At 44.3% G+C, this 27178-nt stretch overlaps 2 protein-coding genes across 5 annotated transcripts in view; both read right to left on the bottom strand.

The window, feature by feature from the left end:
* The window catches only part of LOC306968139 (uncharacterized protein), a gene marked incomplete at its 3' end in the record, with an annotated part of 87910 nt that overhangs the window by 21333 nt on the left and 39399 nt on the right, over positions 1-27178 (bottom strand). The gene's annotated exons all lie outside the window — the stretch shown is intronic.
* Positions 76-26033, bottom strand: mark4b (MAP/microtubule affinity-regulating kinase 4b). Of its 4 annotated transcripts, none has more exons than XM_079559542.1 (18): positions 25333-26033; positions 19845-20042; positions 18091-18144; positions 16461-16509; positions 16320-16385; positions 15669-15739; positions 15538-15594; positions 15203-15439; positions 14588-14707; positions 13085-13184; positions 7338-7447; positions 6781-6979; positions 6527-6702; positions 6151-6254; positions 5243-5497; positions 3565-3647; positions 2864-2908; positions 2145-2359 (listed from the first exon to the last, which is right to left on the bottom strand). In XM_079559542.1, the coding sequence occupies exons 1-18, from the start codon at positions 25378-25380 to the stop codon at positions 2295-2297; spliced, it is 2037 nt and encodes a 678-aa protein (XP_079415668.1). In that variant the 5' UTR covers positions 25381-26033; the 3' UTR covers positions 2145-2294. The 4 variants fall into 4 exon arrangements, with proteins under 4 accessions (XP_079415666.1, XP_079415667.1, XP_079415668.1 ...); XM_079559543.1 differs by having other exon boundaries at positions 2220-2359; positions 3569-3647; XM_079559540.1 differs by lacking the exon at positions 3565-3647 and having other exon boundaries at positions 76-2359.

Raw genomic sequence — 27178 nt, 5'->3', positions numbered from 1 at the left:
CTCACACAGAGACACGCCCACACTCACACAGAGACACGCCCACACTCACACAGAGACACGCCCACACTCGCACAGAGACAGGCCCACACTCGCACTGAGACACGCCCACACTCGCACCGAGACACGCCCACATTTACACTGGAGGCTAGACAGCAGTCAGTAACAGTCATTATGCTACACCAAAGATAAGCTAAAGGACTGGTAAAAAGAACAACTTTGCTAAGGTGGAAAAACAGATCTGGACTTACAGCTGCTGTGTCTCTAAAATAATGGCACATTTACCACAAGTTGAAGCCTCCTGCTGACAGATAATCAAGACCACAATGAAAAAGTCTGCACCTCACTACCAAGAATTGGAGAGGGCTCATGAGGAACCCCTTCAAAAGCGAGTGGCAGCAAAAACAGACTGGATGTTTTTCACAGTTATATGAACGTTCCCCAACACAGGCTTCATGTTCCAGGAACAAGAAATCTACCAATCTCCCTGAAGAAGCTCTACTTCAAGGTTCGTACAGGTTTCCACTAGATGTTCATGAACCTTGTTCCCCTTTCCATAACCTCAAAATAATTTGTATTCACCCATCACAATTCTAGTCCACATTTATTTATTAAGATGCTACATTTTGAGAGTGGCATTTTTATTTGTGTCTGCAAGATCAGAATATACGAGACCCTGGTGGCTTTTATCACTACAACTACAGGGCCATCTCTCTCTGTCCTCCACTGGGACACGGCGGCTTTAGTTTAGATTAGTTTGAATTGGAGTTTACCCCGGAGTTCGCTCTCCTAATCAGCATGTAATTTAATGGCCCGAAGGGTGCGTCACACTGGAAGAGAGACAAAGGTAAGGCAGGGCACAGTGATACGAAACAGAATGTTTCAAATCTCGATTGAGAACATGGTGTGTGCGCTGGAGGAGCATACACACACTGTGCAGTAATGGCACTGTGTATGGTGGATCAAAGCAGCATGCACTGCGCTCTGACACAAAAACCCCTTTACAAAACAATGCACACGGCTGAAATATGGCTGCTATATACAGCTACTCTCCTGCTTTAAGTGTATATATAATAATATTTTCAACATAGGTCCCTAATCCAGAGCGCACCTAAACCATACAGAGAACAAGTGAAGCACAAACATGTGGTGGAGCGGTGTTTACTGAGGAGCATTGCCTTGAAGGAGACAGGCACAGTGCGCGCCTCACCAGGAAGCACCATGGCCTCTCGTCTTGACGTATCTCCTCCAGGTGGAAAAAGGGCATCGTCCGATAATTAATGAAACTGACCATCCCCTGCATTTGAATGCTCTCATTTGGCTGCAGTCACTGTGGTGAAGAGCCTGAGGAGCTGAACCTCTACCTGAATGAAAAGGTAAGCAGTGATCTCCAGATCATTCTGATTTACTGTTATTATTCATTCATCTTTGAAAATCTAAAATCTAGTTTCAGTCCAAAATGTTTGCAGGCCCTGGAAGAGTTTTGTCTTTCCCGTGACTGTACGAACCCTGCTGCTACCCTTTCTTTTGATGTGGTTCTCTTGCACCACAGCGCAGTGAAAACAATGTACCATTTGTATTTGTATTTTAATTGGATCACAAAAGATATCCCAACAATTCCACAGGGGGGCGCTCTGTTACACCAACCCAAGGGAGTCAGGAACACTTCTTCAAACCATAAATAAAATCATTTAAAATCACGTTACTTTCGAACTGTTGATCTACAATTATTTAGTGTCAGTTCTCACTGCACTATATTACAATGTGTGGTAAGAAAAACTAAAGTACAAAGTAAACAATTCAAAGTGCTGAAGAACAAATCTGCCATAGCTAACTTAAATACTACAGGGCTCATCATATCGGGCCCCACAGACAGGATATGTGTTTCCTGTCACTTTGTCTTTGGAGAGTGAGAGGGTCTGAGGCAGCGGCAGATAGTGGGACACAGGCTCCTGTTGTTCCCTTTCAGCAGTCTGTGTGTGTCCTGCTTGGGATTTGTCCCCTGTCCTGGGTGTGTCCCAGGGGCCCTCAGAGCTCCAGCTCCTTGGACACTTTGGTGGCGATGTCCCTGAAAGCCAGTTGTGCTCCCCACAGTCGTTTGAAGCGCACACCGCTGCTTTGGCCCAGCCCGCCGGGCAGCTGACATACCTCGGCCTCAAAGGCCACGCGGGCCCCCGCAGCCCCATGTGTACAGGACAGGAGGAAGGGCCCTGCTACGTGCACCTGACAGCCACATCCCTGAGCCGCTTCCCTCAAGGCCAGCACCACCTCCGCAGGGTCCCGCGCGCTGCGTACCCTCACATCCCAGCCACATCTGGGGGTCCGGGGCTCGCTCGCTTTCTGATGCCCAGATACATGGCGACTGCAGTGGGTAGAAAGGCAAGGCTTGTTATTCAAGTGTCACAGTAGTTACGCAAGTCTAAAACAAGACACACCCATCCTGATTCTGATACCTGCCCCTCACCAGCTACGAAATGAACCAGAAAGAGTTATTTAAGTCCTAACGGAACATCAGGTCCACAAGATAATAACTACTTGACCTTCAATGAAATGGCTTTTTATAGAGCTATGAATTGTCCTTCAGCCATACCCGATACTCAATACTCCTACCCAATACCAGGATCAGATGGGTGCTCATGGGCTGCCTAACAGCAGTCTAAGGCACAGGTCCACACACACAGGTTGACACACAGTTACCTGCCGTCTCTAACCTCACTGAGGGAGCGTGCCAGCGCTGCAGAACACAGAGCGCACATCAACAAATTGCCCCGTGTCCGCTTAGGTCAAAGACATGATGTGAGGTACACACCAGACGTACGGTAATGGCTTTGTGGACAGATCAAACCCAATGGCACCGTGGACTCACCTTGTGACCGGAGATCTGCTGACTCTCTCAGGTTCGTCTGTGACCCTCAAGAGGAAAACAAAACAAATGTTAGAAATCTACGTCTGAAAGCAGCTCACCCCACACACGACATGCTGCACCCACACTAGTCACAGCTAATGATGGATAACAATCAGTCCACACTCATCACAGCTCATGGACGGACAACACAAGCTACGCCCACACTTGTCAACACTAACAAACGGACAAAACACGTTCAGCCCACACTCATCACAGCTCATGGACAAACAAAAGCTACGTCCACACTTGTCACATCAAACAAATTGACAACGAACGCTCAGCCCACACTTGTCACAGCTCCTGAATGGACGACACACACGTTCCACTGCTCACACTCGTCCTACTTAACAACAGACAATACACGCTCAGCTGGATGTGTGGTGGAGTTCTGTGTAGGGCTGAGGAGATACTAGTGCATTTGAAATCATGACAAACCGATGGGATCAAATCATGTTTGCAGTTCTTCTCCGTCACATGATGTTGATCTGTCCATCTCCACACAGTACAGCACACATTACTGCTAATATTGATACAAATGTAAAGGATGAACACAGAGCACAGAGCACAGAGCACAGGTGTGAGGAAGCAGACAGTGAGTGAAGCCATGGCAGTGTGGGCAGACAGACTGAAGCAGCCACCAAACACGGGAAAGAAAGACTTACTAACTGGTTTTGTCCCCTGGGGAAGGGTGCAGCCCGACATGGACTTGTTTGAGCTCGGACGTTTAGAAGGGTCAAGAGTGACCCTAGGACAAGAGAGAGGAAGAAGAGAAATGGTGAGGACAGAAGAAGAGCAATGGACCAGAAGAGACAGAGGATGGTCAGAGGAGTGAAGCACAGGTGTGAGAAAACAGAAGCATCAGTGAGCAGCCAAGAAGAACAGGAGGAGCAGACCTGGGTCTAGAGCAGGCCTAAACACTGTGAGGCCCGCGGGCTCATCTTCCCATCATTAGCAAATGTAATTTGATGCTTTTGTTTGCTCTATTATTGAAGCAGTGGTCATCAACTGACGGTAACAGTGTTTATGTGAACTGAACATCTGGACTACAAGTCCATAGCCCTATGAAAAATCCCTCCCCAACGAAAAATATTTAGTGATATATTGTAATTGATCACATGTTTTCATTTCAAAAAGCATGTTCAGAGTTATTGCAATACAATCAGCGGCAGAGCGCGGGTCACATAGGAGCAGCTGGGATTGATCAAATCGAATAAACAAGACTAAACGACTGTGGAACTAACCGACGGGTCTGTCACGCGGTTTGGCAGTGGTCGAGCTACAGCGGAGGGTAATTACTACCGCCATATGTTCTCCTCTCAGCCACACTGTACTACAACTCTCATGCAGTAATGGATTTAATTAGTGTTAGATCGTTCTAAATACTTTTGAAACCACTAACGTATATAATAATATTCTCAAAGCAAACAGGCGTTGCTAATAAGCTAGCTTTTCCTAAACATTTGAACATGCTCACAGAATACGACGCTGATCGCCAAAACAAATGTGACAAATACACTGTTTATTTCTGCTTGTTGTATTTGTGTCCGGTGCGGGGCCCAGGCGCACGACTTTATGAGTTTAACATGATAACAACTTTGCACATAAAGAAATACAAGTAAACAGCGCATTTATATGTAAAAAAGACTGATCAAATGTACAATTCACTGTCAGAATCCACTCTGTGCTCCTTTCTGCTGCTGCACGGAGAAATACAGCCAGTTTTCTTCTTCTGGAGTGAAACCTATTGTCCGCGTTCACCATTATTATCGGTGACCCTCTACAGATCCTGTGTATGTCTGTTTTGCTGTATTGTTTACATTAGCCACTTTAGCGCAAGTTTGCAGCTGATTTTATTCTGATATTGGGGCAAGCACTGGTTCTGTCAGACACAATACTTCTGACATGGCCTTCAGGTTGTTTTGACTTTTTGAAGTCATTGAAGATTAAGTGCTGTCCAGTCAAAAGCAACAAGCAAGTCTGTGTTCTCTGCAGTGTGCGGTGAGCAAGCTGTGTGAGATGGCTGAAGGCATTATTCAATAGCTTATAGCCTACAGATACAGTTAGACCCAGGTCTGAGAGAGTCTGTCACACAGTGGTCCTGAGGGAGCAGTCTGCAGCTGAGCTCTTACTGATATAATGCTGAGAGCGTAGAGAAGTGGTGCAGCTGCCTCGAAGCCGCTGTGTGGAGACTCTCTGAAGGCGCTGTTAAACCTGCCGTGAGCTGTTAGTTTAGTACTGTTAGGATAAGTGTGAGGAACAGCAGGTCTTAGCACAGTCACCAAATCCACTGCTGAATGAAACGCACACCATAGAAACACAGCGGGCCCCTGGGGGCCTTACCTGCGGCTCAGTTTGGAGGTGAGTTTGCTGAGCAGGTTGGTGGTGCCCCTGGAGCGGGCGTGGCTGGTCAGGCTGGAGTCGTGGGACGGCGTGGGAGATGAGGGGGGCGCGTGTGTGGGGGGTCTGCGGAGCTGGCCTCCATGGAAGGTGCTGCGGACTGTGGAGCCTCGGGACAGGCGTGAGGAGCTCACCCCAGAGGCCCCGGCAATGCTGTGGGAAGAGGGAGAGGAGGGGGGCAGGCGGTGGGACAGGGAGCTGTGAGGGGTAAAGGTACATAGGGCAGAGGCCGTTAAACACATTTTAACACTTTAGGATCTCCGAGTATTCCACTTTGCTCCAGCTCAACTCCAGTTTTACTCTGCTCACAGATGCATGACCAAGAACAAGAAACATCCCACTGAGCGCACTGACCCTCATCATGCTCCACAGAACAGCTCAACTGGGTCAGCACATCAGTCAATGAGCACTCTCCCCGGGCTCCCTCAGAGCCGGCCTATCCCCTCCGTAAGCAGCTAGCCAACCGCATGTAGCATTAATACAAGGGGGCGTGGCCTAGCCGATGGAAGAAAACCTCTCATGGGAATCAGTTTTTCTGGTGGACTATTAACATATTTATCACACACAAATAAAGTCAAGCCTAAATCAGGTCCATATGGATGTTTTTTTTCACACCAAATTGTTCAGTAGAAGTATTTCTGGTCTCTCCATGTCTGTGTATCTTTATTATGCAGAAACATATATTCTTGATTCATCATTTGTTAAAGTAATGGTGGAGAAATGGTAGGAAGTTCATTTTCCCCCCTCCCCTGCTTGGTTTGTCGGCAGCAGACAACCATCAAGTCAACTCTACAACTGGAGCAGAGCCACTGGTGTCCTTTATAAGTTTATGAATCAAAACTAAACCTGACCTGTTCTCCTTCCCATTTGGCAGCAGGGCGTGCCGGTCATTGCTGGCCCGCTCCGTACACACGTATGTGTTCCTGCGACTCATGGCACTAGACGGAATATTCACCTGCAACAGAGCCACGAGACAAACCAGGTCAGAGTCAGAGCAGTCAGACCATCACTGGACGGCACCAAGGAGCGCCTTTGTGACTGCAGCCAATGAGCTGCCAAAACAATTCAACCGGACAAAATGCCACTGGTTTAAAGAATAGGTATATGAAACCGTGAGGAAAATGACAATGATGAATTATTTGTACAGCTAATGGGCTTTCGGATAAACAAGTTTCTTAGCAACATTTCTGTAGGTTGTGCTTTGTGTCCCACGAGAGCAGGTCTTACAGCGGTGGTGTTGGCCTCTTTGCGTCCAGGGATCTCGGCCTTGTTGGGGTTGTGTGCAGAGCTGACCATGGGGCTTGGGGGAGTGGGGGTCCCTGTCTTGCGGCCCTCCTTCAGCCCCTCTGTCACTGTACTGGGACTGCGGCGGGGCTGGGAGGAGCCCGGCACCGTGGGCCCACCTGAAAGCAGCACATGTGAATGAGAGCAGTGGGATCTTTGTGTTCCACGTGAGTGACATGCCGAGTGTGGAAGCTCACAGAAGTCAGAGTGGCGTCTTTGGCGCTGGTACGTAGAGGCACTGCGCTGAGGCTTGTGGCTGGAGGAGGCCCCCCCGGGCGTACCAGAGGAGGGGCCCCCAGATGACCCGGAGAAGTGGTGCTTACTGGTCCCATTGGTGATGGTCCGGGCTCTGGATAAACTCAGGGTGCTGCCCGAGCGCGACTCACTGCCCTCCTTCTGGAACACGACCATTACATCTCTCAATGAATCAACAGTCGGACACATTTTCAATACAAGTAACTATGAAACACAGAATTAAAACAATATCAAGGCTTGCCTTTATTTAGTGGGACACTATACTACATGCAGTGGGTATTCACAAGAGTCCATAATGACAGAACAAATGATCCACAGTTTACTGGCTCTAACCCACTTTAAACACTGTGCTCTCAATGCGTTTCTGATTTGAATTGAAAGTTATATTACAGCCACATCTATATCATGGCTATTGGAACTATATTACAGTCACATAGACCTGAGTGTAATAGCCTGGCCAGGAGCGAAGCAGCCCAGTCGGTGTGTGGTCTAGACTGACCTCAGCAGTGCTGCCCAGCAGCAGGTACGTGGCCGTCACCTCGTTGTACTTGTGTCCACTCAAAGCCTCACGGATCTCGTCTTTGCTAAAGCCCATGCCCACCATCACATCTGCAGAGACAAGCAACAACTATTATAGATACTTCCACGTCAACACTGTTGTTTCTGACAGCCCTTTTAGCTTTAGTCTTTTGGACAAGAATGTTTTAGTTTTAGTCACATTTTTGTCATTTCTAAATGTGATAGCTTTAATCACGCTTTAGTCAGTTTTATTATAAAAATAAATAATTAATTTAGATATTGGTAATAGTGATAAATAATAATAATCTCTTTTGACAAACAGATGACACCACAATAGGCACTGGTAGAAGTGTCATTGTGAACAGGACTTTTCCCACAGTGCCTGCTCTCCTCGTCGCTTCAGCGCCGTCTGTACATTAGTTCATCAACATGCTTGATCTTTTCTCAGGATAGTTTTAAATACCGAAGCGTCTGAACAGATAAAGTCAGATGTAGTAATTGGGGATCTAAATTGGAATTGGCTGAAACCCATTTCTGATAGCAAATCTGTATCATTTGTCCATGTCCACAAACAATATTCCATTTGGAAATCGGCTTACATTGTACCATTGTTGAAGGGAGGTGATCCCTCTAATCTAAATATCGTCTCGAAGCTCTCTGTCCTGATCAAAGTTTTAGAATCTGTGCCCGAGTAAAAGAGTTCCTTACTGCATCTAATGTATTAAGTCCTTTGCCATCAGGATTTGGAAAGCAGCATAGAGCTACAACAGCAGCCATGAAAGTTTTAAATGACATAATGGAATCTATAGATAAAAAGCAACATTGTGCCGCCCTCTTTGTTGACCTCTCGAAAGCCTTCCACACAGTGAATCACTCGGTGCTAAGCGAGAAACTACAGAAAATTGGATTGTCAAGCCACACTGTTGGATGGTTTGAAAATTACCTGACAAACAGGACACAATGTGTAAAGGTCCAAAATAAAAAAAATCAGGTCCTTTAACAGTATCTTCCGGTGTACCCCAGGGTTCGATTCTTGGGCCACGTCTTTTTATTATTTACATAAATGATTGAGAAAATGCAGTCAAAAATGCAAATTTGCACTTCTACGCAGATGATACGGTTATAAATACATCAGCACCTTCGGTAGATCTTGCAATAAAATAATAAGCAGAAAGACAAAATACATGGTGTTCTCACACAGAAAATCTTCTTCTTAGGACTTGCCTCCCATCATTTCTAATGAGGGGCATCAAATCCAACTAGTAACTGAATATAAATATCTTGGAATTTTAATTGATAGTTTATCTTTTAAGCCCCATATCAAAAAACTGATACACCGGGTAAAACTTGGGTTCTACTTTCGTATTAAGTCTTGCTTATCATTTGAAGCCCGAAAGAAACTTGCCTGTTTTGAACTATTGTGACGTCATATATATGAATGCCTCCACAGATTCTTTGCGTGCTTTGGACACTGTGTATCACGGAGCTTTGTGCTTTATTACAAACATGAGGTCGTTAACTCATCACTAAGTCCTTTACGCCCGGGTGGGCTGGTCGTCTTTGTCGTTTCGTAGATTGAAACATTGGTATCTTGTGATTTATAAATGTATTGCTGGAGCAGCAGCAGCTATAGCCTGCACTCTCAGGACCTTCTCCTGCTCTCCGTGCCCAGGGTGCACTACTGAAAAATCTAGAAACAAAGTCTTTTACATGTAGCTGTTTTATCTGAGTGTATTATCTTTTTTTTTTCACATTTATTTTTTATTGAAGAGACAAATAATAAAATTTTACATATTTTCTTTCAAAGAAAAAAGTAGTAATGTGATTTTGCTCTTCCATTTTTACATATGGAACTCGCACAAATGAACAACAGAGAGGTGGGGTACCCTTTTGGTTTACATAGCATTGTCAACAATAGCAATCAGCAGTATTTATATTTCAACTTTACATGAAATCAGATCTTATCGGCTTGACATATTCTGTCCATTTTGACCAAATCCTGTAAAATGAGTCCATTTGCAGTTTCAACTGAGATGAAATTTTTTCCATGATGTAGATGTCGTGAATAATGGTGATCCAATCCTCGTTTGTTGGTTTTCCAGGCTTGAGCCATCTTCTGGTGATGGCCTCTTTACTTGCCGCTAAGAGAATATAAAGTAGTTTCTTGTCTCCATTGTTAAAGGAATAGGCCACCGTTTTTATATACTAAGACATGTTCTTACCTAGCCTTAGACGTGTTAATATATCCCCATCTGGTCTTTGTCCGTGCGCACTGTCACGCAAACGGAGCACATACGCAGCCTCTCCCACATGTCATATAGCTCCGAAAAAGCTCACGATAGAAGCTACCAAGCTCTTCCACGTGTTCCCTATTTAAATAAAGTTACGTGAAGTGTTTTCATGCGAAGTATATTTACACAGAAATGTAGCATGTCGATTTTATAAGCAAATAAAAAGGGGAACTATATTGTGAGGCGTAATGATACGAGGAGCAAAACGTCCGCGCAGTAACTCCTAAAGACTTCCCCCGCTCACTTCCGTCAATAACCTTTAGGAGTTACTGCGCGGACGTTTTACTCCTCGTATCATTACGCCTCACAATATAGTCCCCCTTTTTATTTGCTTATAAAATCGACATGCTACATTTCTGTGTAAACATACTTCGCATGAAAACACTTCACGTAACTTTATTTAAATAGGGAACACGTGGAAGAGCTTGGTAGCTTCTATCGTGAGCTTTTTCGGAGCTATGTGACATGTGGGAGAGGCTGCTTGTGTGCTCCGTTTGCGTGACAGAGCACACGGACAAAGACCAGACGGGGATATATTAACACGTCTAAAGTGAGGTAAGAACATATCTTCGTATATAAAAACGGTGGCCTATTCCTTTAAGACCATACAGTTCTATGTCACCAAAATAGATTGCTTTGAATGATAAGGGGAAAACAATTGAAAATACATTTTGTATATGTTGATGAATCTCTACCCAATATTCTTGAATAATTTGGCAGCTCCAGAAAATATGGAAATGATTTGCCCCTGCAACACCACATCTCCAACATGTATCTCCTGTTCCCTGGTATCTTTTTTGTGCTGGTGTAATGAAAAAACGCATTGTGTTTTTCCAGCAGAATTGACGCCATGTATTTGACCCAGTTGAGACCCACTGAATTTCACAAATGTGATCCCATTTCTCTTCAGTTACTGTAAGGTGCCCTTCTCTTTCCCGTAGTAGGTGCTCTCCCCTTTACTCCGCAGGATGCTGTTATATAGTTTGGAAATAATTTTGGTAAGGGACAAGGATTTTGTTAATGACATAAATGTTTGTAAGAGCCCTTGGTCAGGTGAAGGTATTTTAATATTCTGATTGAAATAGTGCCTGACTTGCAGGTACCTGAAAAAGTCTTCAGGGCCCAACCCATGTTTTTGCCTCAGAGCATCAAATGTTTGCAGAGCCCCCTTGTGGACAAATGAATTATAGTTGGCTAATCCTTTCAAAATCCATGTTTTAAATCTGTTGTCATAATTATTAGGAGTAAATTCTGAGTCATATGCACACCATCGCAGGATTTTAGATTCCTCCTGTAAACCACAGATTTTGGTTATTTCATTCCAGGCTGTAATTGTTGTGAATGATATGTGTTCAGTTGAAAGATTGATTTTGGACTGCAATTTAGAATCTGCTATTAGTGCTTTAAGTGGTATTCCTTTAATCATAGTCCCCTCTATATCCTTCCAACCAGGGACCTCAACTGGGCAGCATAGAAATATTCTCGTAACATGGGAGGCCCATACCCCCTTTTTCTTTCTTAATTTGTAACGTTTGAGTGTATTATCTTGATTTAATTATGCATGTAACTTGTATGTAAACCTGTTCCCCTGCATCTTGGTCAGGACACGCTTGAAAAAGAGATTTTTATCCTGGATGAATAAAGGACAAATAAAAGAGTAAAAAAAAGTCCCTGTGACATCGCTGTCAGATGTGCTCAATGGAGGACGTGCGCTAACGGTGCACTGCACAGGGAGACCTGATGCAGTCTGTGATATCTTATACTATTTACCATTCTGTCTTTGTCTTTCTGGGACCCGACCTGCCAAAATATTGATCTGTATCAATGAGATGTTTTGATATTAGCTTTATAGAGATGGTAATGTTACTCACGTGAGGGGAGCTAGCTTCTGTGCAGTAAAAACGAAACAGAGCCACGCTGAGCCATAGAGGCAGACACACGTGAGCACAGCCAATGAGCAGGCAGAAGAGGCGGGACATGCGCCCGAGGAGCAAATGTCAGCCTCGCTCTCTTTAAGCTGGCCAATCAGAGCAGGGAGTGAGGGGCAATCAGCAGAGAGAGCGATCTCAACGATTAAAAAAAAAGAAAAGTGCGTGTAGGACTGCGCTGTAGCAGTGAAGTGAATATTTTCCTATTTATCCTTTTCCATAGTCACCCCGTCACAAGTCATGAGAGTGAAATGTCATCAACTAATCACCTTAACCCTGCCCCTGCCTTAGCCACTAACCTTAAAAGGATTTTTGACACAGGGCCTCATTTCCTAGTTATCCAGAGTGTTGTTAATTTCTGGAGATATTTTTTTTTGTAATTCATGCAGTTCTTATATTTGAAGAGCTTAGTGGCGCTAGGCTAGTGCATGTCTATGGTATCAGCTAGCCTGCATTAAAAACAGTGTGACCCGCTCCACAGAGCACCTGAGGCAAATCACTGATAACACCAGACTAACCATATACATGTCTGTGTCCATAGAATCATGTTTTTTTAAAGAAAGCTGACCTTGTATCACATGAATTACCGCATTTTGAGGGACTATTTTCAAGCAGATCACTCCGCCGCTGCGTAGCTTATACAACCACGAAGCTGATGCTGCTCAAATATAAATGCAAAACAGTTCTAATGATTCTGGTGTGTCTCTGGGGAGGTGGGTGGGGACAGAGTCAATGCGACAATGTGTTTGTATTTGTGGGAGGTCGTGAGTGGGAGAGAATGTTTTTAAATCTGTAAAGCACTTTGTGTTACATGAAATGTATGAAAAGTGCTATATAAATAAAGATTGATTGATTGATTGATTGATTGATTGATTGATTGATTGATTGATTGATAGTGAAGGTCGGCCCCACTCGTGTGACTGACAGCGACACTGAGCCAAAAGAAAGGACAGATTGTAGTTTACTATGCTCTTGAACTATTTTAGATCAGAAAGGGGCAGGCAGCGTTTGTAAAAACAATGACTCAAGCTTTAAGGTAGCTTTCTTTTAAGGTGGACCGGAGCATTTACGCAGGTAGTCACAAACATGCGAGTGATTCTATTTTTAGCAAAGGCATACATTTGGAAGCATATGTGACTAAAATGATCGCAATTGCGAGCCCTGAAATGACATCGTTACCTTGACGAAAACAACACTGACTGTCACAAATATGTAAAAACGGTAAAAGTTTATATATATTTTATTATCCTTATAAATGGGATAAAGAGGGAAGCGCAAACACCTGGTCATGGAGCAACTGAGCAACCACTTGTGTTGGATGTAAATACTCTAAAACTTTTTGTTTCATTTAAAATCTTTTGTGATGGTTTATAGGGCCAAAAACATAAGAATTGATGTCCCAATATTTATGGACCTTACTGTAAGTGCGTATTGGTGTGTGGATAGCAGTATGCGTATGGTCCTTTAGGCTGGCACTGTGGACGGATAAGTAAATGGAAGGTTCTTACCGATGCGAGTGGTGTCACTGAAGTTCTCTGCAGGTTCTGTGTGTGGCCTCAGTTCGTCTCCCTCGTAGCCCACATTGATCCACTTGTCTTTCATGATTTGCTGTTCAAAACAACACAAATAATAAAGCTAAAAACCTGTGTTTAATCATAGTAAAATGTAGCTTTTTTTTTTTAAACTCTATCTTTATTTTATTCTTCATAAAATGATGCTGAATATTTACTGTTTTCTGAACAGTCATTAAAGTACAAATGATTTCAAGTTTGCCTTGATTGAGAAGAGGTCTCTGTTTCACACCTGCCCCCTGCTGGCCAGCCCTCACACTTGCGCAAGTAAACTCAGCCTGATGACATCATCACACAGTGCTGTTTGTTTTTATGCCAGGCAAAAGCATGAGCCACGGCACGTGAAATGTGAAGGGAAAATAATCCCAGGGGCATGAAATAATGCAAAAGCTTGCTTTGTTCGTGAGATCTTGTGCACACAGCCAGCGCCTTGGCAAAGGATATGAGGGGCTTCAAAAGTTATGTTGCTCTTGTTGGGCTCTTCTCCTTTCAGCAAAAGTTGAGCACTTACAGTAGCATTACCTCAAGAGATATTTATAAAGATGATTTACGTCTTTTTTTACCGTGACAAATACAAAAGCTCCTTCACACAGTGCTGGTAGTTCAGTCGATCAGACGCGCTCACACAAACAAACTGTGCAGTAGGGACAAACGGGAGGGCATTAATAATTGTTTTTAATATAATAAATTAAAAAGATGAACATCTTCTTTATCAACCAGACATTTAGCAAAGTAAAACTATTTTTTAATTTTTGGAAAGCATTGTGCTGAAGTGCTGTGTTGTCTGTCTAGTAGAGCTGCGCGGGTCGGCTTTTTTCTGACCCGCCCCCAACCTGACCTGCAGTATATCAAGCCCGACCCATCCGACCCAAAGAAAAGTGTCTCAGTTTGCCGAGCCGACCCCGCACACATTAAAAAACCCTGGCATGAGACACGCTGCAGCTGCTGTCACTCAGACGAGAGCGCGTCACATGACCGCGAGTTTACAGGAGAATTAGCACTTATGCTTTGTTTTGCTACTGCACCGCTCAGGAACCTTTGAAATCACTTATGGACTTATCGGAAAACGAGGAACAGAAAGGTTTTACTTCTATCACGACATGGACGACTCTTTCTGTCAAAGTAAACAGAGTTTGGACCAAAGTGGAGCAGCTTTACCTGACGCTAAGTAGTTGCTCTCCTCAGGTCAGTAAGATGCTGTATCTTTGTTATTTTAGTTTTACCTTGCTTCTTGTTGATGCATTACTTTCATCACATGTATGTACGTGTGGCATATGTGCTTGGGCACGGCTGTTGTGCTGCAATTGTAGCGGTGACATTTAAACAAAACATGCTAATGATACATTTACCCCATAAAACTAAACATTCAACAAAACACAGCCGACTTTGTGTGGCATTTATGGATAAGAATGTTAGGACAATATGGAACATGTGTCGTACCTCCAGTGAGCAGCGCTTGGTGGGGTTGAGGACCAGGAAGCGGCGCAGGATGACCTCGCAATCTGTGGACATGTAGAAGGGCACACGGTACTTCCCTCGCAACACGCGCTCTCGGAGCTCCTGCAACACACAACATGCTTCAGTGCACACGCTTCACTGCAACAACAGGCTTCACTGCAACAACAGGTTTCACTGCAACAACAGGCTTCACTGCAACAACAGGCTTCAGCCACTGCAACAACAGGCTTCACTGCAACAACAGGCTTCAGCCACTGCAACAACAGGCTTCAGCCACTGCAACAACAGGCTTCACTGCAACAACAGGCTTCACTGCAACAACAGGCTTCAGCCACTGCAACAAAAATGCTCAGGCTTCACTAGAACCACATACTACATCCACAGTACTTTAATGCAGTAAGTTACTCTGGCTTTGCGGTACTACAAAAGTGACAAACTTTCTCTCAGGGTAGAATGAAAATGTGCCCTACTTACTGAGCAACATTTACTCATATTGGTGCATAAGTAATGAAATCAAGTACTTTGACCACCCCTGGCGGTACGTCTCTGCATGGTAAACAGGTTAAACTGACGGTATTGCTGAGTGTGTGAGCAGACCTTGAGGTTCTGTCCGTCGAAGGGCAGTGAGCCGCTGACCAGGGTGTAGAGAATGACTCCCAGGCTCCACACGTCCACCTCGGGCCCGTCGTACTTCTTTCCTTGGAACAGCTCCGGAGCGGCATACGGAGGGGAGCCGCAGAATGTGTCCAGTTTACTGCCCGCACTGAACTCGTTACTGAAACCGAAGTCTGCGATTTTAATGTTGGCCTTGGCGTCAAGCAGCAAGTTCTCCGCCTGTAACAGTAACAAATCAGCAAACATAGTATCCTTGAGCGACACATTTTCCCTTTACCTACAACAAATGTTACAATCATTGTTTAATGGCTGATTACCTTCAGGTCTCTGTGGACAATGTTCTTCTGGTGACAGTAGTGCACTGCTGAGACGATCTGTGGAACAAACATGGAGTCAGCAGGAGCATCTTCAAGAGTCCATGCACTGTGTGTGTTGCAGATGCACTGACCTGTCTGAACTTGGCCCGAGCCTCTTTCTCCTTCATTCGTCCATGAGCCACCAGGTAGTCGAACACTTCACCTGCATAAGCACCAGGAACGCTAGGTCAGGTTCAAATGTTGAGAACAACTGGGAAAGCACTCGGATCTAAGACGAGGTTGGCCACTTGCCATCTACGGTTCATTTGGTCGACAGTGTTCAATGATTGTGGCAAGTCTTATCTTCAAAGGAATTAGCTAAGACAACATTGCACAACAGGACTCTCAAACGGCACTGCCTGGCCGGAGCTAGACAAAGCCAGAAATGAATATAACTGTGTGAGATTCAGTGAAACACAGTTTAAAGTACGTGGGGACCCAACTCAAAATTGTGAATTAAAAAACTCTGCACACAGTATCTACCATTCAGTGATCCCACCTGGAACAGAAACCCGTTCACATGAACTCTCCTCCTCGGCTCGTAGTTTCGTTTGAGCGGAGACAGCTCATGTTCCCACACAGTATACGTCTCTAAAGCTCATGAAAACAGTTTACCTGTTAACAAACAACTGTTTCGGGTCATAATTGAAATTCCACCCATAATTCATGCCAAGGCTGATGGGGCGTAGCAATAAGGTGGATCCGTTTTTTAATGTTTAGTAGACCGGGTGAGGGGGACTCACCTCCACTGGCGTACTCCATAACCAGGTACAGGGTCTTCTCAGTCTCTATCACCTCGAAGAGTTGCACTGTAGGGTCAGAGATTAGAGATCAGAGGTGAAAGATCAGGGACGTGGGGCTAACTGTGGTACAGCAGCCCTTACCGATATTGGGATGGTTGAGAGTTTTCATGATGCGCATCTCCCGATACAGCTGCGGACACAAACACAGAGCAGGTGACCTTTAGATTAGCATTTGTTTATTGTTCAAATCCAAATTCTGTTCACTGTGCACACTTAATAAGGCAAATACAGGAAGCACAAGCATTCAGAACATGCAGTATTTGTAGAGGTCTGACCAACAGGGTTAGCAGGTTTAGGACAAGTAGCTACCATCAAAGTGTTAAACCTAAACCTGAGTGTTAAGTTTAAGATCATACAGTTTAATGCAGAAGACGAACATGAGCTGCTGAGCGAATACAAGAACCCAGCCAAGATCGGAGCTCTTTGTGTTCATCCCTTAATTCAGATTACACACCACACACCAGCATCAGCATGTAGGGGTGCAGTAATAACAACTCATTCCTCTGATTAATATTGCGATTACGAATAATAATAAAATAACACATGAATCCCATGCATTTCAGAACATGTTTAGATTTTTATGGAGAAATGGGTTTTCTTTCATAAACTTGCTTATTTGCCAATACGGTCATTCCTAATTTAATTAGAGTTTGAGCTTGTGTCCATAGTAGCAGAGTATATCCATTTGTAAAATACAGAACAAAAGACAAAAATATCAACACAGACTCAGACAGCAGAAGATGACATTTTAATCCAGGGATCTCTAACCACCAGTAGCTCTCCAGCCAAAGGCTTTCTACATTTCTATATGCGCTTGATAAGTCACACTTGGGTGTATTTTCTTAAATTTTAAGTTAATTTTCTTAAATTTTGTTGAAATATCATTACTACTAACTCTCCAGCGCGAGTCGCTTAGTTAAACTAGTGACTTTGCAGTGAAAGTAGCACTCTGATGGTTTTGTTCTGTTAAAGTAGCTCACTGACATGGCGAGACGCCTGCCTTAATCCAACTGAAGTCAAGACACAATCAAATGATCTCATTATTTTCATAAGCAACTGCTAAGTCACAGCAACCTGGCTCCATCTTGTGAGTATGTAAAATTAGATCAATATTTATTGGATTGGGTCATACTGTTCGGTCGTACCCAGGGTTGCCAGTTCTGTGCAGCCAAACCCGCCCCAAAATATCTGAAAACCACGGAAAACCCGCAGACATACAATGTAGGAATGTGGAATTTTCAATATTGTTTACTGGTTAACAGAGCCCATGTGCTCCTGCGATACCTCCCTCCTTTATCGAAAAAGCAGCTTACAGAGCCTTGGATTTGCCTTCGAAATAGTGATTTTGATCAAAAATAAGATAGAAATAGACAATTTGACATTGATTACAGCAAGGCAAAAAACGCGGACAGTTTTTTTTTAAAAACGCCCAATTCCGCGGTTTAACCGCGGACCTGGCAACCCTGGTCGTACCATCTCTGTCGTGTAGTCATAACTGTGGCTCTCAGGCACTGCATGTTTTGGCTTTCATATCAGAGTGACGCACAACAGAGGGTTTTTATCCCTCTCCATGTGGAGGCATAGGCACTCTTGACTAGTTAGTCAAGAGTGTCTCAAGGTCATGTCTCCGGGTCCCGCACTGAAGGTAAAGAACCGCCTGCATGTTTTTCCTCTATCACACAGCTGCAGTGGAGGACACTCGGTCATTTACCTTCTGTAAACTGGTTGGATTGAGTTGTGTTTTATCGATGATCTTTATTGCAACCTAAAAGAGACAAAGAGAAAAAACAGACATCACAACAGGTTCCACACTGACAAAGAGTTGAACTTAATATGCTGGGGTGTTACAAAGGTCCTGAAGCACTGACGGATAAAAGCCCTCGATGTGTCCAGATCAAACAATGTACAGCAGTGCCATTCCAACACCAGAAAATGTTTGTAGAGGTCTACAGTATCTACAGGTTTAGCAGCTTTACACTACAGATGCACCGATCCAGCTTTTTTTGCTTCTCATACCAATACTGGAGGTATTAGTATCTACCGATATCCAATACTAACCAATACCAAGAGACTTCCTTAATTAAACCCCGCTATATCGCTATTACCCCGCTTCATGTGATTAAACCAGGCCTACTCAGACCCCACTGAGCAGAGAAACCCTCCTCGCATTTCTGTGGAGATGTTTAAAAGTCTGTGATGGCCCGCTGCGCTCATACGTGCGCAAACGCTGCAAGACGAGGGAAGATTTCGTCTCTATAACCTGATAACCACTGCCTCCTCTCTTAACCACCGCCTCCTCTCTTCGCTTATCCCCGCGCTACATTCAGGAGGTGAATTGAAGCACTTGTCACTCCTGGTTGTCTTAAACCTTTAGTAAAACACACGCACCCTGTAAACGCCCACAGTAGGTGACCCGCGCTCAAGCCACGGTGAACGGCGCACGTGCACAGTTCGGTGGACGGTGGACGGTGCACTGTGCGCGCGGACCTCGACCCCTTCCCGGTTTTCAGGCTGGGAAATGTGGCCACCCTATATCTACTTATTAAAGAGACTGTAATCAGGTTAACATGGCACGTTTAGCTTTTGGCCAAATATATTGTGTTATTTAACTGTTTGGCCACATCACTGCTGTGTTTTTTTCTGTGCTGCCACACAGTTTTTTACATTGCAGTGCATAAAAAATGTAATGCCCAAGTTTCGTTTCATTGCCAGTCAACAAACACATTTAATAAAGAATGGGATTTTAGATCACCCTCTCTGTGTAAAACTATTACACTGTAAAGACTAATAGTCTTGCTAGTTGCTGTCCCAGCCTTGATTAGTTGACGCTAGCATTAGCAATGCTGCAGCTAGGTACGCTACTTTGTATGGCTGGGACGATTCACTTTTGTCACGATCCAATACGTATCACGATACTCGGGGCTATTGAAATGTTAAGATTGAAAAGTGCATTAAGACAAAATGTACCAACGTGCTGAGTAACGGAAAACAAAGGAGTGTATGATAAAAAGAAATGATGCTCCTGGACCCCCCACAGTACTCTGTATTGGCTAATAACTTGTGCACGTGTCACTGATGGTGGTGCAGTGAGTGACGTACCCTTGTCTCTGTGCAGGTCGTGATTCAGCCACTTGTTTACCGTGTGTGGGTGTGGTTTACCAGGCTAGGTATCCATCGGTTCAGCATCAAATATCCATAAACAATACCCGATGCTGTATTTGTTCAGTATCGCAGTATCGATATCCGATACCAGTATCGGATCAGTAGATCTTACTTTTTTAGGGCAAGTTTCATTTTGCACAGCTGCCCTGTTCTCCGATGCATCTATAGTACAACAGCATTCAGACTTTCATCAAACATAAGGCTATAAGGCATGTTACTTGAAATCTTCCACAGCATGAAGCATGAAGACCAGGCAAAGGCGTGGCGAGGAGAAGGAGGAAACGGAGGAGACGGAGCACTCACCTCTCGGCCCGTCAGGATGTGCCGGGCCAGCTTCACTTTGGCGAAGTTGCCCTTGCCGATGGTCTTCAGCAGCCGGTAGTTACCGATGTGTGGCTGCTCGTCTGAACACAGGGCGATAGAGTTCCGGCAGCGGGCCCCGAGGGAACGGTTGGACCACGCACTGGCCTTGTCCGAGTGGCCCCCAGACAGCGCCACCTGCTGGAGAGACAGGAGAGGGCATAGAGGAGTTATCCATTGTTTTGTTTTTTTTAAATGAAGAATGAAACACTTTGAGCAATCAAAAAATTCATTTAAAATGCGGCACAATTAATACAGAACACCAGGGAAAACCACCAGGTTAATCTAGCGCCATATTGTGATTGTTCAATCTACCACAGGTGCTTAAAGAAGCCAAATTGTTCAATCAAGTAAGAATGAAGTTACTTCTAAATAGGTTTACTCAAGTAGCAGCAAAAAGTAGTAATAACTATCAAGCAATAGTAAGAAAGTATTAGAGATTATTGAGTCACCGTTTTGTGTAAACCATCAGCCTTTGCTCTCACTAAGCAGGAAGGGCCTGGTCGGTGCTCGGATGAGAGACCGTTTAGAAACCCCAGGAAGCCTGGGTGACTGTGAGTGAGTGGTTTGCCTCGTTTCTGTCAGTCTACCCCAGGACAGCTATGGCTACAATAGTAACTTACCAAGTATCGGTAAAAAACAACAACACGTCGCCATTGTAGAATGTGCCAATATTAGCCTATCAATACACAACTGATATAGTACGGTATCCTCCCTGTGTGTTGATAGGCTAATGTTGGCATCCTCTACAATGGCGACGTGTTGGTTTATCTGACTGAATGAATACTGCAATGCAAAGCATTTTTGAGTGTCCATTATATAATAATGTATAAAAAGCAAATCAATAAATCATGAAAATAAGTTAAAATGTAAATATTTTCCAATACAATGCCTTAAACATTTATATAAACACACATTTCTGGAAAAACAAAAAAAGCTTAAACTGCTCCTATTTTATACATCAGCATGAAGCTTTAGCCAAAGACTTACTCACAGTGGAATGAGTAAGTGTCTTTTTTACTCAAGTGCGTGCACAGATACAATCCAATATTACTCAAGAAGAAGTAAAAAGTAGTGTATGATTAATAAACTTCAAGTACAGATATTTCAAAGAGTTACTCAAGTACATGTACATGTAATCCCGCCTCTCTCAGGAGCATGAGTAGACAAATAGGAGACTATTATTTTTTGCGATTTCATGTAAAAATAAAAAGTTGTGAAATGATGAATGGATGGATTCAACATTACCACCGTATTAAACTCCTCTTCTTACATTACTTTTAATTACAACGTGGCAAAGGAGACAATCACAATATGGTCGCCACATTGAGGGCTCTAAGCTGCTTTGAATGAAATATCCCAAGAGAAAATCTCCAATAGTGAACCTAATCACCGTTTGTTAGTGTTCGGGCTTGGACACATTCGAAACTAAAGCGTTTCCTGATTGCGTCATGGTTGTTAGGACATTTATAGAGAAGTAGCACTCTGCTCTGCTGTATGATTGTGTGGTATGACGCAGCAAAATAATGTGATATTCTAATATGTTCTGCTGCGATACTTTACTAAACCATTTTGACACTATACTATACAACCGGTGTCAAAATCTAAACAAAATTAGCACCAAACAATGCACAATAGGACAGGTCACATTAGATCAGATTGAACAAAATCACAACAATTTGCCTGTTGAGATCATTTTAGTGATCTTGGATTTGGGAAGAAGCTGATATTCCAATAAAGATGCTGAGCCACATGGCAGGCCGACAGATGGTGCGGCCTGGAGGATTAACGCCGTCAGGTCTGTCCTGGGGCCTCCTTCAAACAGAGCCTGCACCTTTCTCCGAGCGCAGCACGTGCCCAACTTAGAGCTGCAGCCTGCACACGCCTACGGCAGCCGGGCCCGAGGTCATTCATCATTCAGGAAATATCAGTGGCATTTTCCTCTGTTTGGTTAGATAAAATCGGAATCGGGTATACTCTGCTTGAATATTTCAAATGGATCCCTCTGACCAATATCGCACTCACTCTTCTTATTTTGAGCCAGTCTTTGTTTCCTGTGAATGGGCCATACGATGGGCCGAGCGAGAGGAAGGATATGTTATGCCTTTACTGTTGAGCTCTGTTGTTGTGTTAAGTGATGATGTCCTCACTCGACTTCCTGGTCCGATGGAACTTAAGTCCTGTTCATTGCTCAATATTCACCGTGTTGCGCGTGGTCTGTTGACCATGTGGAGAGTGAGGAGAAACGTTTGCTGCTACAGTCTGAGGTACAGTAGCACCAACAAGTCAACACTGCAGTTTCTCTGCCCGGCCTGAAAACGCGCTTGTGTAGAGACTGATTTTCTCTTGACATCTGCAGGCCTACAGTATGTAAACTAATACGAGAGAAGGGGCGGGAACTTCCGGAATGAGGTAAATAATCAGATTTTGCTGATTTGAACCCGCCTCAGAGCTTCGTGCAATGGAAATATTCCATTTAAATATAAATATGCTCATTTCGACTGGGGCAATGGTTGTGTTTATGATTCTAATTAAGGGTAAAATATGTGTAGTAATATCTGTGTAGGCTCTCGGTTGTACAGGGGTTGTCCATCTTCAATGAAGGTTTTTGAGTTATAAAAGTTCAGAGAATGACTCAAGAACCTTCATTAAGTGTAAAATAGTTCTTGGTCTTTTATTTGTTGCTATCTCAGCAGGAGATGGAGAAAAAGTTGCTGTTTTTGTCTATGGAACGTTCAACAGTTTGAACCTGGAAGTTATTGGTTGTCATGTCACAGTTAAAGCTGTACTACTTGAATCAAACTGTGAGAGAAGGAGGTGTCGCCTAAACTCGCTTGGAGTGGAGACGTAACTTTAGACACACAACAGCCACAGGGTCGTTTTTTCTGTTTACAATATAGATCTATGGTACCAAAGGTTTACTCTTACTTAGTCTAGTTTACTCCTATTACCACAGCTTTAACAGATAATGCCCATAAACCAAGTTGAAATCACAGCATTTTGACAGTTGGTGTAGTTACCACTGTAGAAAAGGTTGCAAACATTATTCTATAATAGTTTAATATTGAGGTAGTGCAGCTGAAAATTCCACACCAGTAACTATGGTGACAATCACAATGCAGATTTGTTAGCTTATTGCTAATTTCTCTGTAATTCCTGGGCAAATTCACATGAAATAAAAACTGTCACAAAGTTCAAAGTCCTCTCCTCCAGCACATATGAACTATGGTCTAATTATTTCCTCATAAAGGCGTTCAAAAGTGGAGACAATATTCAAAAACACGTGCGTTGGTCAGTAGAAAGGACTTTCTGCATAAGAATAATGTGGCAGGTTTGTGAATCCAGTCACTGTCAAATAATGATCAGGGAAAACATTTCTTTCCCATAGTGCTGTACTGGCATCTGTCCAACTGACAGAGCACACTCCAACATGAACACAACCTATTCTTCTGCATCCAGGCTAATTCCTTCAAACTGTCACGATACTGATTATATTGACTTATCGTTCAATAAATGACACATGAAACATTTTGGGCTCAATATTTATCGTCTGTGACATTCATTTGCATTTTGTTCAATTGTTCAAATGTAATACATTACCCAAAGTAAGATGAGTTTCATTGGATTGCCTGTTTATTGAGGGATATTATAAGATGTAGTACTATGCTGTTATTTTAACATTTAGAGTGGGTTTCTGTGGCGGCTCTGAAAGGAGAAAGTAGTGGCTCAGTGCCGGCTGGTGACACTGAAGGTGTCACTGAAGGTGTTTGTAGTGTCACGTCCGTGTGAAAATGTGTGTGACAGACGTGCTGCTCATGAATGTGTCTGTGTGATGCAGTGTGGTGAGGTCTGCTCTCACTGCTCTCACTGCACAGTGCTCACATGGTCCCAGCTCATGACTGGCCGCAGAATCCAGGCTGCAGCCTCCCGGCAGCACGGACCCGATCACCGGCAATATCACACCAAATGTCTTATTGACATTTTTAACCTTTTGTTCATGTTGTCGAGTTAAAGACCACATTTCTGTCATACTTTTATCTGACTGTTTGAATAATGCACAAATGAATGTGGCTACGTGGACCGGCTGTCTAAATGAACATTGTGACATGTTTGTATCGAGCAGAGTCACTCCATAGTGAGTCCACCAAAACAAGCATCCTGTTACTTCCTCTTCCTGATGTGACACTAAGCACTGCCCTTTCCCTCCAGGCTCAACGAAAACTCCTTATGAATCAACTACTACAATAATAATAATAATAATAATAATAATAATAATAATAATAATAATAATAATAATAATAATAATAATTGAATCAAATATTATTGTTTCGTAAACTTGATCTGGAATATCTGTCTGTTTAAATCAGAAACAGAAAGAGCCCTCAGAGAAGAGATGGAGAAGGCCTGCAGGTGAAGGCATCAGTGGAGCCACTCGGGCGTGAGGAGTGGCAGCAGCACATCAGGACAAACATGGAGAGCTCAGTCCAGTTCTATGAACAGCAAAGATAATTCGAGCACCTAGGACTCTGGTAGAGCCGCTGAAGGATGGTCTTTACAAGTAGGAGGCAAACAGGTGGAGGGCAGAGGAAGTTAGCAATATCACTTATGGGGCTCATTTCATTTCATTTCATTTTTTCATTTTATTTATTTATTTCATTCAAAAGTGATGTTCACAATCACAATAAAACCGCCAAGCCAACACAGTATGAATGAAACGGAGCAGAGGAGAAGAACAAGTCTTATAATATCTGCCCCTTTTGTTACTTCACACTTTACACTTCACATTGTTGTGGTATGTCTAAATACATATATTTACGGTCTTATGTATATTTACAGTATTAACAGATGTTTTTATATTCTATATTCAGTTTTTCAATACATAACATTTGGAAACTTCAGTTGTGCATGATGAGTATGATTAGGACGGACTCTATTCTGATAAGTACAATTGAGATTCAGTTCAGTGAATTTGACACTAGTCCATAATAGAGGTGTGTCATATCTCATTAGGATTACACTGTCATCAGAACAAGGTTAGAATGGACTGCACTGGTCAGTTCTACTTGTGGTATGAGCTTGGATCGAACAGTCACCCTTCAGTGAAAGACCAAGTGCACCTGAGCCACTGTCACGACAGCCTGAGGCAGCACCTGCAGCACCAGGGCAGGGCACCTGCAGCACCAGGGCAGGGCACCTGCAGCACCAGGGCAGGGCACCTGCAGCACCAGGGCAGGGCACCTGCAGCACAAGGGCAGGGCACCTGCAGCACAAGGGCAGGGCACCTGCAGCACCAGGGCAGGGCACCTGCAGCACCAGGGCAGGGCACCAGCCTGAGCGCAGACCCTGTGCTGCAGGGGCCTGTGGGCAGTAGGTGAATAACGCCTGCCTGTGAAACATCATGTTATTGACCGCCCCCCAGGCCCGGACTTACCCGCTCTGGGTTCCGCTCGTTCCCCAGCAGTGCGCTGCGTAATGACATGCTGATGCGGGAGGCAGCGCCTGTTATCGGGGTGAAATGGGGCCGTGGTTGGGCTCGCCTGGGCACGTCTTTGCTGAACCCCGAGAGACTTCACTCGCTCCGCATGGTCACGGCCCGGTCCGCTCCGCTACCGAGGCTGAGGCTGAGCCTGATCTGAAGCGGAACACACCTTCAGCATCGCTCTGGGACGAAACGGCAAAGCGAGGAGCATTAGCCCCACACAGGGACAGCCAGGAACACACGGCTACAGCTAGCTAGTTAGCTACCGCCATTGTTTAGACAAATGTCCGCGGAGCCTCCTCACAATCCCCCACACAGCGGATACACAAGCACGAGTCCGAACCATTGAAGCACTCCCACAAACGGCAGGGCCTTGGCAAAGGAGTGACTCAACAACAAAGCCACGGATGACGGATGTGCATCCCCCCCAGCGGCAGCTCCCGGACAGCTCTGCCCGCCCTCCGGGCCTCGCCTTCGGTGTGACTGCGGCACTAATCCGCGGTCCTTGGATTCGAGCTCCACCGCCGTCTCAGGGCTGTTCGGTGTCGGTGACGGGATCCTGGTGCTCGGGAGTTTCCTCTCCAGACCAGCACTGACAGAAAGAGGAAGGCCGCATAGGAGAGGGGAAGAGGCTGCTGCGCAGGCGCCCTGGGCTCGGCTCGGCGCCTGGATCGTCTGTGCGCCCATGTGTGCGCGCCACACGCACACACTCACACTCACACTCACACTGCTCTCTGCTCCGTGAGCAGACCACGGGACAGACCCACAGACCCGCAGACACTGGGCCGAGGACAGCGCCGTTCAGCACACGAGATATTGTAAGAGAAACATCTCAATGAGTTTCTAACCAGATCAAATCATATCAAATGATTAAAATTCACTTTTTGAGGCGGCTCATCCCTCATTTTCACAAACTTGTATTTTACTCATGGCCCAAAGAAGTTTCTACATTAGTGATACAGAGGCAAGAGATAGACTTCTAGTAATGTAAAGTAAATGTTATGCACTTGAAAGTACCTGTGCTTGAAACGGCCCGTGAACATTCAGGAACAGCAGCAGCAGCAGTCAGTATGTTATGAACCTTACTTCTGTTGGCCAAATTTCATATCCATAAATGTAAGGTCAGTAACGTTTTTGTGGTTCATCTGAATGATCCAAAAGCACTGAAGGCTGTAAATAGGTAATAAGGCTCCTCTTTTACCTCCTGTTATATGTTCAGTTACATATGGGCAAACAAAACCAAAAAAACATCACATTTTGCATTGTTGGATCTTAGGGTTCCAAGGTTCCAAGTAGAACTTGGAAACAAAAAAGACTAAAGCTTTTATTGAAAAGAAAACAATAGTCTGTATTTGCAGCTGAACCACATGCCTGTGCAAAAATGTGCTTTCTATGTCCTTTTCTGTCAAGCATTCACACTGTCCTGACGTCCTGATGGAAAAGGTTTTGAACGTGGTTGGGTTGTTGAGCTGCATAAGCAGGGCCTCTCACAGCACCATTGCTGCTGAGGTGGGACGCAGTAAGACAGTCATTTTGAATTTCTTAAAAGATCCTGAGGGCCATAGATCCAAAAAGCAAAGGAGACCCCAACAAAATGTCACCAGCACTGAGTAAACAGTGTCTACTTAAACTAATACCACCCAAGCAATTACATGTCAATCATATTTTTATTGGACATAACATGTAAACATTCACAGGACAGTGTGGAATAAGTGAGTACACCCTTGGTTTGGTTGAACCTCCTTTGGCAGCAATAACTTCATCCACACGTTTCCTGTAGTTGCAGACGTGCACAACG

This window comes from Gobius niger (genome assembly GCF_951799975.1).
Source record: "Gobius niger genome assembly, chromosome: 1".
In the NCBI taxonomy this organism is placed as follows: domain Eukaryota; kingdom Metazoa; phylum Chordata; class Actinopteri; order Gobiiformes; family Gobiidae; genus Gobius; species Gobius niger.
Note: the sequence above shows the minus strand (reverse complement) of the source record. Positions and strands in the feature narration are given on the sequence as shown.